Raw genomic sequence first — 14517 nt, forward strand, 5'->3', positions numbered from 1 at the left:
TCCATAGTCAATTTAATAAGCACATAACAAATATTTCAAAACTTTAAAAGTTTATTGCCCAGAATAGCCAACTTGGTGCAGTTAGTTTTTTGTTTTGTTACATGGAAATTAAGCAAAATAGTAGAAAATACATGTAGTAGTAGTAAAACAAAAGCCCAGCTAATAATATCCATCAAGCTATACTTAAGAAAATGGATAGCCAAACATAGAAAAGCAGAGTATCTCTGGAAGAAGACAGACCCTTTCACGATACATTATAGATTCCAAACCAGTAGAAAATATGTTTTCTGTCCACATTGTTTTTTCTTCTTAGTAACATACTGAAAAGGCCTAGATGGAAAAAAATAACTACTGCAAGACTTTCAAACTTCAGATATCACCTTATGGGTTGACAGTTACAGATAACAGAAGGCAAATGGCAGAATGTTTAAAATATACAGAAGACCACCAACTAAAAAATCCAAATACTAAAAGGGCAACTTAAAATTCTCAAATAAGATCCTTTGTGTCAAATAATCTTTAGCACACAAATTTGGATTCAAGCATTTTACAACTTTTTTTTTTTTTAACAGAAGTTAAACACACCCAAAAGAGATTTGTTTTGGCCATACATTTTTTTTTTTTCCCAGTAAAGTGACTTTGCATGAGTAAATAAAAACAGGACCACAAACAAGGTTGGTTTGGGTCTTGCTTTGGGTTGTTTTGTTGTTGTCTTAGGAAAAGGGATACAGACTAACCCAAATGATACCAAATGCAGATGCATTCCCTTGCTTATTACTAGCGCCCAATAGACCCACTGCTGAAGGTCGAGTATGAGTAAGAATATGAAGATGTTGCTGATGCATCAAAACTTCCTCTTCTAGATCCACTGCGTGAGCCTGAACGTGAGCCAGAGCGAGAGCCAGAACGCGAACCGGGTGCTGAGGAGACATTATAGGGGCTGGATATGCCTTTAGACGAAACAGAGGCTGCTTCCAAGAGTTTGAGCCCAGTGATATCCTCCACCATTGACCGATTCATTGCATCTTTGTAGGATATTTTCAGCTTGGTCTTGGGGCAGGTCAGAATTTTGGGATAGCTGCTGGTGTCTTGCAATTTCTGAGCAGCTCGGCCGTCAATCAATCCATTCCTAATGGCTTCTTCAGTGCTTATTCTTCCACGCACTTCTGGGTCCACAAGGCCTCCAGTGAGGTACTGGAACTCAAGGAACCGCTGCCCAGCCTCATAAGGCAGCCATTTTTCTTTCACCGCTTCAGCTGCTGACATTCTCTTGCGTCCACCCTTTATGCCTTCAAATCCTAGGTAGGCCTTCTGGGCTGGTTTGAGCCGTGTGGCCATATCCTGATCGATGATGCCCTGACTGACAGCTTCCTGAAGCGAAAGCCTCTGGCCTGTCGTAGGGCATATTATACCCCCTGTGCAAGCCTGGGCTTCAAGCAACCGTTGCCCGGTGATGCTATCCACAATGCCCCGTTGAATAGCTTCGGAAATTGAGATTTTCTCCAAGTTTTCTGTGTCAAATATGGCTGCAATAGGACTGCACTCCTCCGGGGTCTCTGAGAAAGAACCACTCCGTATCAGCGAGGAGGAACTCCTGACACTCAGCACCGTGGGCGACCGAGTTACCGACTCATGCCGAAACACTTCATCGGTGCCATTGCGGCAGGAAATCATGTCTGCAAACTGTGTAAGACTTAGACTGCCAGAACGGTACTGGTCAAAAAACTTCCTCTCAACCAGACCTTTATCGATAGCATCTTGTATGTCATACTGGCTACCTGTTTTTCTGTCGACAAGAACTACTCTACTGCTGCCATCTGATCCTGTAATAGTTATTTCTTCCCACTCACATTCCTGTTCAGCTAGTTCTGTATAGGTATCATAATCTATGAGGCCTTTGCTGTATGCCTCCTGCACTGACATCTCCCTGTTTGTTTCCGGATCCACAATGACAACCCGGCGTTTCCTTAGGGTGTTCTTCTGTGAAGTGTGCACCACCTTCTTCTTTTCTCTAAGGGGTAGGAGGCAGAGCCCTGTTGCTTCATCCTTTATGCACCTATCTTTCAGTTGCAAGTAGGTTAAGTTCTCCTCTGTATTGGGATCAAAAAACCCTTTGGTGTCGTCGCTTGGATCACTGAGAATTTGGTTGAGCTCCTCGTTGAAGTAGCCACGCTTGTAGGCTGTCTCTACTGGCAAGCGGTAGCTTTCCTTGGGGTCAATGATTCCTCCAGTAGCAATTTGGGCCTCTAGCAAACGAATGCCATGGCCTCTCTCAATGAGCTCTTTATTCATTGCTTGAAACAGAGAAATGATGTTCCCAGTTTCTGGGTCTTTGTACCCAGTGACAGCTCTTTCAGCAGAGAGAAGCTTCTCTTTAAATTCAATTCCAACAAGGCCTCTTTTGTAAGCTTCTTCAACAGGCAACCTCGCATTGCTGACGGGATCCACTATGAACCCTGTGGCTGCCTGGGCTTCCAGGAGTTCAAGGGCTGTCCCTGGCCTAACCAAACCTATCTTCATTGCCTGGTAAATGCCAAGCTTCTCTTTAGTAGCTTCATTGTAGATACCAGCAATACAGCTGGAGCCCTGAAGGAAATCAATAATTCTTTCACTCACTTCTTCCACTGTAATTGCACCTCTTTCCAAGTCATTCCTTGTTGATTCCTTAATAATTCCAGCTTCAAAGAGTGCATCAGCTGAGACAGGCTGCCTGATCCCCTGGAATGACATACTTCTCTTCTGCACTGGGAGGAGGAGCAAACCAGTGTGTGGCTCAATCCTGCATTTTTCTTTCAGCTGTATGTAAGTGACAGCCTTTTTGGTAGTGGGATCAATGAAGTTCTTTGTAGAACTTTGGCAGTTGCTCAGGATCCTATACAGGTCTTTGTCAATCAACCCACGGGATAAAGCTATGTCCTTGGGAAGGAAAACACTGTTGACAGGATCAACAATCCCTCCTACAGCCAGCTGAGCTTCAAGTAAGCGAATCCCAGTTTCTCTGTCAACCAGGTTTTTCTTGATGGCTTCAGACACTGGGACAGTTTTTCCCGAGAAGGGGTCTTTGAATCCTGTTATAGCCTTTTCTGCTGTATAAATTTGTTCTCTGTCATCAAAGTCAATGAGATCTCTGGCAATAGCACTATCGACTGTTAATATCTCATTTCGGTGTGGATCTATCACACCTCCTGTTGCTGCCTGGGCTTCTAAAAGGAGGACTGCATTTTCTGGTGTAATAAGCTGATTCCGTTTGGCTTCAACGAATGAGTACTTCTGTCTGGGTGAGAGAGACACCCCTGCAATAGCACCTGCTCCTTTGAGATAGGGTTCAATGTCAGCAGCAACTTCTTCCACCGACCTCTGCCCCTTCAGCAGTTTATCCAGCGTAAGTTTGTCTATCAGCTGGCACTCGTACAGCTGCATTGCAGTAATCTTCTTCCGAAGCCCACTGAACAGCAACTTGGAGGCATCAATACAAAAGTCTTCTTCAGTCTGCGTAGACCGGTGGGACCCATATGGGCGCTGCTTGAGTTTCTCAATCTCTCTCTGTAGCCTGAGACGCTCAGACTCCAACTCTGACTGGCTCTTGACAGCAGTCTCTTCCAGTCTGCACCTGTATCTCTCCTCAATCCTTTTAATCTCCATCTGCAGCCTTTCAATCTCACTCCTCAGCGCACTCTTCTCCCTCTCACTCTTTTCCCTCTCACACTGAATCTTTCTAATGGATTCCTCTGTTCGGGAGTGTTGACTCTTCCACTGATTGAGGTCATTCAGGATTTGCTGTTTCTCACTTTCCAAACGTTGCTTCAAACGACACTCTGATTCCAGGGTAACTTTCAAACGGTTCAGTTCCTCTTCTAATCTCTGCAGCCTTGCCTTGTCTTGCTCCAAAGCACTCATTTTTATCAGCAAGGTCTCTCTCTCTTGCATAATGTGACTATATTGATTTTTGGATTCTTGAATCCTATTGGACGCCTAAAATTTAAAAGAAGAAATAAACCAAGAGAGAACAGTTAGAGTTATACTCTCCACTTTAAATACAGTCACACTCTCCACTTACATTGCTCTTTAGCCTGTTATTTAACACAGTAAAATGACAGTGAAAGACATCCTAGGCATTACTGTTTCTGTAATGTCCCTTCGCTGAAAGTATCCCTAGTACCACGCAGATTGCATACTCTTACCCATAATCTTGATTTGCTGATGATTTACTCAGTGACAACTTTTTAATACTTCTTATTGTACACCTGCATAAAACATTCACGATTCATTAAAATCCAATGCCTGGAGATGCACACTGCCATAGTCCTACTGATTTGGGCCAATTTAGGTCAGTTAAGGACAGGTCATAAATGTGTAAAAAGTACATACATAACTCATTCTTCTCCTTTTCTATTAGTTTCACATGATACTCAAAAGATTTCACCTATATTGCTTTAGGTTTTTAATTCATTTCATGTTTCCATATATGTTAGGTGTCCCTGCTGGAGCAGGTGGGTTGGACTAGATGATCTCTAGAGGTCCCTTCCAACCTTAAGCATTCCGTGATTCTGTGATTCTGTTACATACACATGAACACACATAAATAAGTGTGCCATCCATGTTAAATTGCATATGAGTTTAAATATTTGCAATACATGCATGTATATAGATATGTATATATATGTGTACTGATATCAAATTATGTTAAATGTTACTGTTATTTTTTAATCAGCATTAAGATTTTAAAATCAAGAAAAGAAAAACTGAATAAAGAAAAGAGTATCTGAGAATTGGAACGAAAAATAAAAAGAATTGTACAAGGTGGAGGGAAAAGGAAATGTTTTCATAAATGCTCACTTGTATGTACAGAAAAAGCTCTTCGGACAAGAAACTAGGCAGAAGAAAGACAAAAAAAATTTCTTTTACTTTTCTGGGCTATTGCCTAAGATTCAAGTTGAGGAAATAAGGGCAGATAGTAAAATCTGCAAGTGATTTAGGATGGTAAATCCCATCACGTCAATTAAATTTAGGCTTTAAGTCTCTTACATACTGCTGAAAATGTCACCTTTAATCCTTAGATGTAGCCAAGACTTGTTTACCCAGCTAAGCAGCACCTTGACAGCTTGTTGATTCTGGGCCTTTTAGCTGGTTTAGTTGATGATGCAACTCAGATCAGCTTCAAAGGACTACTGTAAGCCATCCTGGTGGAACAGTCCTGAGAAGCTCGCAGCTGGTAGGGCACAGCTGAAGCACAGTGGTATGCCACATACTGTACACCACATTACCACATACTCTCCTTTACCCCTAGGACGGTGTGGTGGAGACTGGTGCAGACCCTGAGGGCAAGGCTCAGCTTAATGACTTAGACAGGTTATGGCTCCCTAGCACAGATCCCAGGGTGTAAAGGGACTGCGGAAGTGGCCAAAAGTCGCCCTATGGCTTCAAATGAACAAGGGGAGAGGTCATAAAGGCGTATTAGTCACAAGCACAGTGAACTTAAAATAACAAGGTGTGAATTAAGTTGATTTAAATGGACATTGCAATTAATTAATCTGAGAGACAGTAAAGTCGGGATCAAAATATGTGTGAATACCTCCAGAGCCTGCTTTTGGAATTTTTCAATTTCCTGTCTCAATTTTTCCCTTTCTTTCTGTAAATCATTAATCAACCCCTGAAGTTCCAGGGTTTGCTTGCTGCTCGTCTGGAGCTGATTCTTTAGTTCAGCAATAGTAGTATTTTTCTCATCAACTTCACTTCTGACCATTCTGAGGTTATCATATTCCAATCTAACATTTCGCAGTTCTTCCTCTAGTAACAAGTGTTCCTTGGTTAGATTTTCGGTGAGAGACTGAAGCCTTTCAATTTCTATTTTGCACTCATTCAAGTTTTTGCTTTTCTCCTCAGAAGTTTTCTGTAAGTGCTCGTATCGCAGGTGAGCCTGTTTCAATTGCTCTTGTTCTTGCACCAACTGACGGCGTAAAGTCTCAATATCAGATGTGTATTTTCTTATCTCCTCCATGTATCTCTGTTTCTCTCTCACGTGACCATCTAACACTTCTCTTTGGTGTCTAAGATCATCTTCATTTCTTTTCTTTACAATAGACACTTCCTCTATCTGCTGCGTAAGATTAGTGATTTTAACTGATTGCTCTCTCAGGGACCTCCTCATGTTTTCTATTTCCTCTTCCAGTTTTTTCCTCCTGGATGTCTCCTCCATTAAATTTTTATTTTGCCTGCAAATGTCTTCCTCCAGCTTATGTTTCTGGATCTGCAAGTCCTTTACAGTGCTTTGGAACTTTGCACTTTCTTGATCTCTTCCTTTTTTCTCCTGTGAAACTCTCTCATAGTCAATTTTCAGTCTGGCCAGTTCCTGCTCTTGGATCCTTAGCTTGTTGATTGTCTCAGTTGCACTGGTGTTTGCTTTCTGCAGGTCAAACTGAACTCTCTTTAACTGACTGTTCTCATCCTCTAGTTCTTTTCTTTGACTTGTTTCCACATCCAACAACTTTCTCAGCCTTTCAATCTCTTTGTTCCTTTCCTTAATGGTCTTAGAAGCATCATCAAGGGACTGTTTGTATCGCATGTTTTCATCAGAGTGTCTCTGAATAACTTGTTTTAGTTCGATCTCCAGCTGCTGTTTTTTCTGAGAAAGCTCAGAGCCAGCTGCCTTCTGCTGCTGAGCATTTTCCTCTACTTTGCGTAGATTATCTGTTGTCTGACTTATTGTGTTCTTCAGTCTCCTAATTTCCTCACATAAATTCCTATTTTCTCTCATAGCATTATCAAGCTGAGTTCTATAATTATTTGTGTCCTCTTCCTTTTGCATTGTGACCTGGTGAATTGTGGTCTTTGTGATATTAATCTCAGTTTCATATTTGTTCTTTAAACTAATAATTTCCTCATCATAACTGTTCCTTACCTTAGCCAATTCATTTTCAAGTTCCCACCGGCTTTTAGCCTCTTCCTGAAGCTGAATCTTTACTCTTTCTAGCTCCTTAGTTTTATCCTGGATAGTTGAGGCAGCCTCTTCAAGAGCCTGCTTGTACCTCGAGTTGTCTTCACCACGAAGCTGAATGATCTGTTTTAGCTCCAGCTCCAACTGATGCTTTTGCTGCGACACCTCAGAACTGCAAGCCTTTTGCTGAAGGGCATCCTCCTCTGCCCTCCTCCGCTGGTCTGTTGTTTGCAGAATGGCATCATTGAGCCTCACGATCTCATCCTTAAGGTCTCTGTTTTCTCTTGTCAGTCTGTCAACCTGGGCTCTGAGACCTTTTGCATCATCATCTTTCTGTGCAGCTATCTGCTGGATTGTGGTCTTCTTAATATTAATTTCAGTTTCATACTTGTTCTTTAAATTACTCATCTCCTCGCTAAACTGGTTTCTTACCTTAGCCAGCTCATTTTCATATTCCCTCTTCCGTGTGCCTTCGTCCTGAAGAAGAACCCTTAATCTTTCTATCTCGTACTCCTTCTCCTTGATGACCTTCTCAGACTCTAACTTTTGCCAACCCAGGCTGTCTTTCTCGTTTTGTCTTGTTTTCTGTAGTTGATCATAGTCATTCTTCTGCTGCTCATATCTATCCTCCAGCAACTTCCTTTTTCTTTTCTCATCTTCAATCTCATAAGTCAGTCTGGTTATTCTATCATTTAAATCTTTTATTTGGGCATAGCATTTGTCCAGGTTTTGCTTAGCAGAATTTCCATCCATCTCAGCTTGTCTTTTCATCTCCTCCAGACTCATCAGCTTTGCTTTGAGCTGAGAAATGTCCAGCTGGTACTTCTGCAGATTCTGTTCCAGGAATTTATGTTTGTTGCTTGTTTCTGAATTTGAATCCCTGGCAAGCCTGAGTTCTTCTTCCAGGAGTTCAATTTTGGTAGCTTTCATCTGCAAAATGAAAACAGAAGAAAATGCATTCGTGACACCTTTTTCAAAATGCTTATGTTCAAAACAATACACATTGACAACATGTAAGATGCATGTCTAAGAATTTTCTTCTCTGCCTCAATGGGAGTTCAAAATGCCTTGATCTAAGTATATACCTCAAGGGAAGGAGTGAGGAGGATGGTGCTGGCCTCTTTTCAGTGGCGGCCACTGATAGCACTAGAGGAAACGGCCACAAAGTGAAGCACCAAAAGTTCCACAGGAATTTAAGGAAAAATTTCTTAATGGTGAGAGTGACAGAGCACTGGAACAGGCTGCCCAGAGAGGTTGTGGAGATCTTCAAAACTTGCTTGGATGCCACCCTGTCCTATATGCTCTAGGTGACCCTGCATGTGCAGGGAGGGTTGGATTAGATGATCTCTAAAGGTCCCTTCCAACCTTAAGGATTCTATGATTCTATCAAATTCTAGAATCCTTATTTGTTCAGTCAGATACTATTCTGAAATCAACAGGATGACTTTCAGAGGAAGGAGATATCTGATGGAGGAAAGATGGTAAAATCTGATGTACCAGGAATTCAGCAATCAGCTCTTAAACATACATGCCCTGTATGTGACTTCTGAAAGGAACCTCTTTCTGTTCCCACTGAGCTGAATCAAACTAGGAATTGCTCCACTTGAAATAGTGGATATCAACATCATAGACATGTCCTGAAGAGACATGACTTCTTGAGCAAGAGAAGGAAGTATTCAGCACTCAGATAACTGTATGCTCACCAAGGTCAAGGTTCTGATGGGAGGAGAGGGACCAGGGCTGCATACTTTTGGTTTTTGGCTAAAGTTCTCCACCCCATACGCCACCTCAGAGATGACTGCAAAACAATATACTTTGAGAGCAGATGCATGAAACTGCCTGTATACTTCCCTGATGGGACACCACTGAGTCTTCTGTTGGTTTAGTAAGCTCGAGATTTAGTTTTGTGGACCACTTTGCATTGCACTAGAGCAGAAAGTTTCTGACCTGTGACAGCTTGCTAGTCTGTGGCAAAAATGGAAGGTAAAGAAAAAAAGAAAAGTAGATTACCTTCAAATCCTCCATGCTCTTTAACATTTCACTTAAGAATTTGTAATAATCTCCTGATCTTGTGAGAAGTTCTATGTAGCGAGACTGAGCCTCAGCAGCCTTAAAAAGAAAAAGGGAATTGTTATTAGCCTCTACTGAAGAGCTAGATATGAACACTCTAATATGCTTGTGTCTCAGCTCACTTAAAGGATTCCACTTCACCTGAGAAAACATGTCACTGGAAAAGTAAGGAGCAAATTCTCTTCTTGATAGCTTCACGTGATTTTCAAGAGATATATAAAGGGTTATATATAGAGATACATAAAGATTATAAATTCTCTCTTCTAATAAATATACAATTTCTTTTTTTCAAGATTATTTTCTTCCACAGCAGGTGTGGTGTTAAATCCAAGGGTTCATTCCCTGGTTCATCGCGTTCTTCCTGTCTGACAGTCAGAAGTAACCTAGGTTAAACTTTCAATAGTGGTTAATTCCCAGGTTAAAAGTGACTAATCCATTTGGGGCATGGATTCTAATTTTTCATAATGTGTATGTAATGGATATTGAACAGGAATGAGGTAAATTCCTGAGGGTTATTCTGCACATGAAGCTACTAAATGAGACCAAGCACAGCGATTCACAACACAGTTACTACTCTGCACCAATTCATGTTCAGTACACATTTACAAATAACAGTACTAATTGACAGAATATAGCTGGGTATCACTTGCCAGGTCTCATACGGCTTAATAAATCTATTCAAAAGGACGATGGGGAAGGAAAGAATGATACCTCTTGCAGAATCAGCACAGAAGGAGACTGAACGACACACTTCTTGATAGGTATGTTGAGCAAGGTTTCTAATCCTGAACTGTAGGAAGCAACCTGTAATTCATAATCCTGTAAAATAGAAACAAAATAAGACCCATTTAACAACTGCCAAGGATCCAGGGATCTCTATGGTATCTGGACTTCTAAAATGCAAATGCGGATGTTTCTCTTATTATAAAAAAGCTACCTATTTTTCCTTGCTTTTCTCTGGACATCTATGAATGACCCTGTCATAAATAGTAGCTCATCAGTCCGACTACAAGTGCATGGAAAAAGAATGATAAAAGGAAAGAGAGAGAATTAATATTCTGCAAAATTAGAGAGACATATGCTTGTTAGCTGAAGGCTATAGAGAGGTAGAAGGATTTGCAGGAGCAATTAGTTCAGATACTATTATCAACCAAAATACTATCAGAAATAACTTTATCCATATTTCTTTTGTGCTATATATGCCATGCCAGGCATAGTGAAATCTTTTGTCACACAGAATAAGATGGAACTGGAGAAGGATGGAGATAAAGGCTACACAGAAATCCGAAGACCACAAAACCATGTCCTATTTTCTCGGTTTTCATGGCTCCTGCATGCCACTCCTCTTGCTCATCTGCCCTAGTCTTGCTTCCAAGACCTCATCAGTTCTACTTCCTAAGCTACCAAGCTGTCCTCTATGCTCTTCCTTTTAACATGTGAAACAGAAAGAGTTGGTCTGTCTAAAAGGAGGCTTTGATTCTCTTGAAGAGAAGTTCTCACTGCTATCTATTGTATCATCTGGTGGTCCTCAAATAGTAGGTTTACAAATTGCTTTCAATACACGCCAGTGCTTCACTCCAACAATTTCTGCATGCACACAACAGGAAGCTGACAGTTCAACCATCAGCACAGCAAAAGCAGTGGGATACACCCCACCATAAAAATAAAAGCATGTCCTACAAGAACACTGAAATCCAAGTACCTTAATCGCAGCTGAGCACTGATCTGCATGCTTGAGAAGCTCTTCAACTTTGTCTCGCTTCCCACAGATTTCACTGTGCAAGTTCTGTCAAGAAAAAAAGCAAGCTGTGAATCATGGCATCAAATTTGACAGCATTTCCTCCTGCACATACTGTTTCCATCAGAAGGTGTGTGCTGAGTGAGACCATTGCAACCCCAGAGGCCAAGACCTGAAAGGGCCTGTCGCTGTGCAGTCTTTAAAAAAGGCACACTGTCTGTGTATGAGATTTTTGTGAGCAAGAATTGCCTAGCAACTGAACAACCACCAGAGCTGGGGCACAACAGTTACTTGACTTTACCTTAGATTTACCCTCTTATTTTTATTCTTGTGCTGTGATTTGTCCCATAAATTACATCATGCAGTTCCTTTCACTGCTTCAAAGATGATGTTTAAAAGCACCAGTCACAGAGTGAGAGCTAAGCGGGGAGTGAGAGCTAAGAGTGAGAGCTAGCGGAGCTAAGGCCATCACCTGTACCAGTATATCCAGAAAATAATGAGGACAATACTTCCTTTCTCCTGCCTCCTACACATGCAGTGTTTTTTTGTGTAGCTTGTGTATTTTATAATTCTAACCAGCACACTATTGCAGACTGCACTGATATGGGTATTTTCGGAATATTAAAGCAATTTAAAATCCAATTAATCGAGGACAACTTTCAGCTGTTGTATACCTTCTGTTCATGCAGATATCTCATGACGGTGTTGCAGTCACCCAGTTTCATGGACTCAATGGAATCCTGCCTGCGCCTGGCATCACAGACCCATTTGCTCAGAGCCTGGTATAGATCTCTGTACGTTTTCAGCTGTTTGATCTGCCTTTCCAAATCCCAGGATCTAGAAAAATCAGGAATAAGCATAAGCTTAAACAAGGAAAAAAAAACCCTTAAAACTTTAATTACATGAAACACTACATCTTCTTGGTCAGTCTTACACACTTCATCTGAAGCTTATTCAGTCTATTTGCAGTTGGTACCTACAGTTAACTCTGAACCATGACTTTTAGGCGACTGGCTACATTATAGTGATGCTATTCTTTTAGATCAACTATTCGGCAGTCTCTGTAGCAATAGCAATAAGGAAAAAGCTATCAGGAAATTCATACTAACCTGTTATCTATCTGTTTCTCAGCTCTCTGCCAGCGATCTATTAGTTGGGTAACTTTATCAGAAAACTTTCCAATGTCCATATCATACAGGGCATATGACTGGCAAGACTGTGCATGGATCTGATGCGTTTTCTGTAGTTCATTTTCCAGGGCATTCAACAGTGACTTTTTCATGTTTAGGTCTGCTTTCATTTTCTGAAGGAAAACCAAATGATATCATATATTTTATTCTTCAGAGGGTATTGAAATTTCACCATCAACAGAATGTCCAATGTGTTAGGATGTAACCATTTGCTTTCTATTTCAGTGAAGTATGTACGCTGATATCAACCGGATTTAAATATACATGATGGATTTAAATATGCATGAAGTGAAGCATATACTGCAGAAACAGACACACACTTAAGAATATATTTAACGTCAGACTTATTTCTAAGTAATCTGCCAAACTAAAGCTCTTTGCTCTCATATTCTGTAGATAATATTTCAGTTTCTCTTATTATGAACATTAGTTTTTTAAAAAATAGGCTAGAAGATGTTCTTGAAGTTGAAAACTTTCCTCCAACAGCTGTAGGACCAAGCCTCAGGTTTGTTATATTAAGCTTTTAATTTTATCTAAAATATGATCCTGATTACTTGGGAGGTTTGTTTGCAATTTGATAAGCATCTTCCAGAGAGATGTTACTCTGCACACGTACATACTCGTGCGTGTTCACATGGGCATATACACACATGCTGTGGGCTACTGCAAAACGCACACAGGGCAGACAGAGCTCTCACTTGCATTCCCTGTCCTGTGACAACATGCTCAAGTGCTCTTTGTCTTGCTCAAACTTACACCAGCTAAAGCAATTTCCAAGAACCGAAACTACAGCTCTCACTTAACATGATAAAAAGATAACCTGGTTGTTGTCCATTTGTGCCACCTGCACACCTCTTCCCTATTACATCTGAGAGTAGGAAAGAATAAAGATCGTCTATGTCACCAAAGGCACTTAGTGCACAAAATGACCTGCTCAATGTCAGATAAAGAATATCTCAGAAGAGGACATGCAATATAGGAACAGGACACACAATAACATTATAATTTACTTGTTACAACCACATGACATTACAAGTAATCAATAAGCTTTTTTTTCAGATATTACCTTCAAATCTAGCTTTCTAAGTGATATAATAATTTTGCATTAACCTTATGGAGAGCTTTCACCTTCTACTCCACTAGCTTTGCTGTGGGGGCAGCAACAAACAGGGTATGGAAGAATAGAAAACCTCTACATTCCTCCTAATAACCTGCAAAGCAATTATACTTCTATGTTATAAAATACAACAGCATCAGCGCTTCAACTCCTGTGATTTTGCAGGGGTTCAACCTAACTCAGCAGACCAGGAACAGCAGGTAGGAATTTTGTCCTTGGGAAATGGCTTCTCACCTTCAGACAGGCCCGATAAGCCTCCACTTTGTCCAGATCCAAAGGAACAGTCTCCTCCTCAGACAGTCTGACTTCAAAAACTCTGATCACATCTTCTGTTTGCAGAATGACCTGGAGCAGACACCTCAGTGCATCCAAGCTACAATAAATAATGCAATAGAAGACAAATCCATTAAGAACTGAGGCAGGAAATGCGCTGTTTATAATCCACTGCGGATCATGAAAAAGAATTGAGAAGATAAAAAAATCTGCTATTCTCATGGTTCTCACTTTGTTTTTAAATCATCTTTCAGAAAAGAGAAAAAAAACCTCACGCAGGTTATGTTTCTACCTACACAAGCAACATCTGTGGAAAAGCAGATGTACTTTTATGCCGTTGATATTAAAAGGAAGACTTCTAGAGTAAGAAATGCAGAAGAAAGTGAATGAATTATTGCTATAATCTTGATTTTCTTACCTGTCTAAGTAGCCGGCAGATACACCGTTAATATTTTCCAGTTTTTGAAACAGGGCATTTATCTCTGACTGCAAGTACACATATTTTTCTGAGCCTCTGAAGTTAGGCAGCAAGTCCTTATGCTTATTGAGGGTTTCAGCCATTATTTGAGAGTCATTCTGCACACCCTAAGGAAAGAGAATGTCTGATTACACATTTCTGGTGTCTGAAAGATCATTCCACTGCACATACACTAATGGTCTCTCTATCCAAATAGTCTGCTATTACCTAACCAGCCTAATTGAGGTTGGAAGCAGTGCCTCAGCTTGCTTTCTTCAAGATAACATTAGAAGTTAGTGGTTTCTCTAGTGCACAGTCTACAACGGTAACTCTCTTATCTGAGCAGCTCTCCTGGCTTAGGAGCTTAGGCATGTGAAACTAGCTCTACAGAAAGCAGTCCACAGACAGCCTCACTGTCAGCTAGCTGCCTACTCCACACAGGGGCAGTGCCAAGGTCCTTCTCCTCTGAGAATTCTCCATGGAAATCACTGAATCAAATGCCGAACCTGTTCTCTTTTATTAGTTTTCTCTCTCCAGTGCCCTTAGAAGTGTACCCGCATCCATGCTGCATCTCAAACAGCATTTCAGCAGTGGGTGGTGAAGTGTGGTCTGTGTGGAAGGATGCTAACAGTGTTTTAACTTGGATGACACTTAACACAAGCTCACATCCTCTTGATATTAGATCTTATGCATTCCAACCCTGATAGAATTCTTCTAGTACCCAAGAGTCATCTTTTT

At 40.9% G+C, this 14517-nt stretch overlaps 1 protein-coding gene across 2 annotated transcripts in view; it reads right to left on the bottom strand.

The window, feature by feature from the left end:
• Positions 1-640: 640 nt before the first annotated feature.
• Positions 641-14517, bottom strand: part of DSP (desmoplakin) — a 37735-nt gene continuing 23858 nt past the window's right edge. The window contains exons 16-24 of one of the 2 annotated variants that reach the window (XM_088521716.1): positions 13741-13907; positions 13284-13422; positions 11852-12045; positions 11417-11579; positions 10707-10790; positions 9716-9823; positions 8945-9043; positions 6899-7864; positions 641-3972 (exon numbers count right to left, since the gene is read on the bottom strand). In XM_088521716.1, coding sequence (XP_088377842.1) covers positions 778-3972; positions 6899-7864; positions 8945-9043; positions 9716-9823; positions 10707-10790; positions 11417-11579; positions 11852-12045; positions 13284-13422; positions 13741-13907 — 5115 coding nt within the window. In that variant the 3' untranslated portion in view covers positions 641-777. Of the gene's footprint in view, positions 3973-5572; positions 7865-8944; positions 9044-9715; positions 9824-10706; positions 10791-11416; positions 11580-11851; positions 12046-13283; positions 13423-13740; positions 13908-14517 lie in introns of both variants that reach the window. The other variant, XM_088521715.1, reaches the window with a different exon arrangement.

Source organism: Tinamus guttatus, unplaced genomic scaffold, assembly GCF_059628265.1.
Source record: "Tinamus guttatus ecotype Peru unplaced genomic scaffold, ASM5962826v1 Tinamus_guttatus_pri_ptg000131l, whole genome shotgun sequence".
Classification (NCBI taxonomy): domain Eukaryota; kingdom Metazoa; phylum Chordata; class Aves; order Tinamiformes; family Tinamidae; genus Tinamus; species Tinamus guttatus.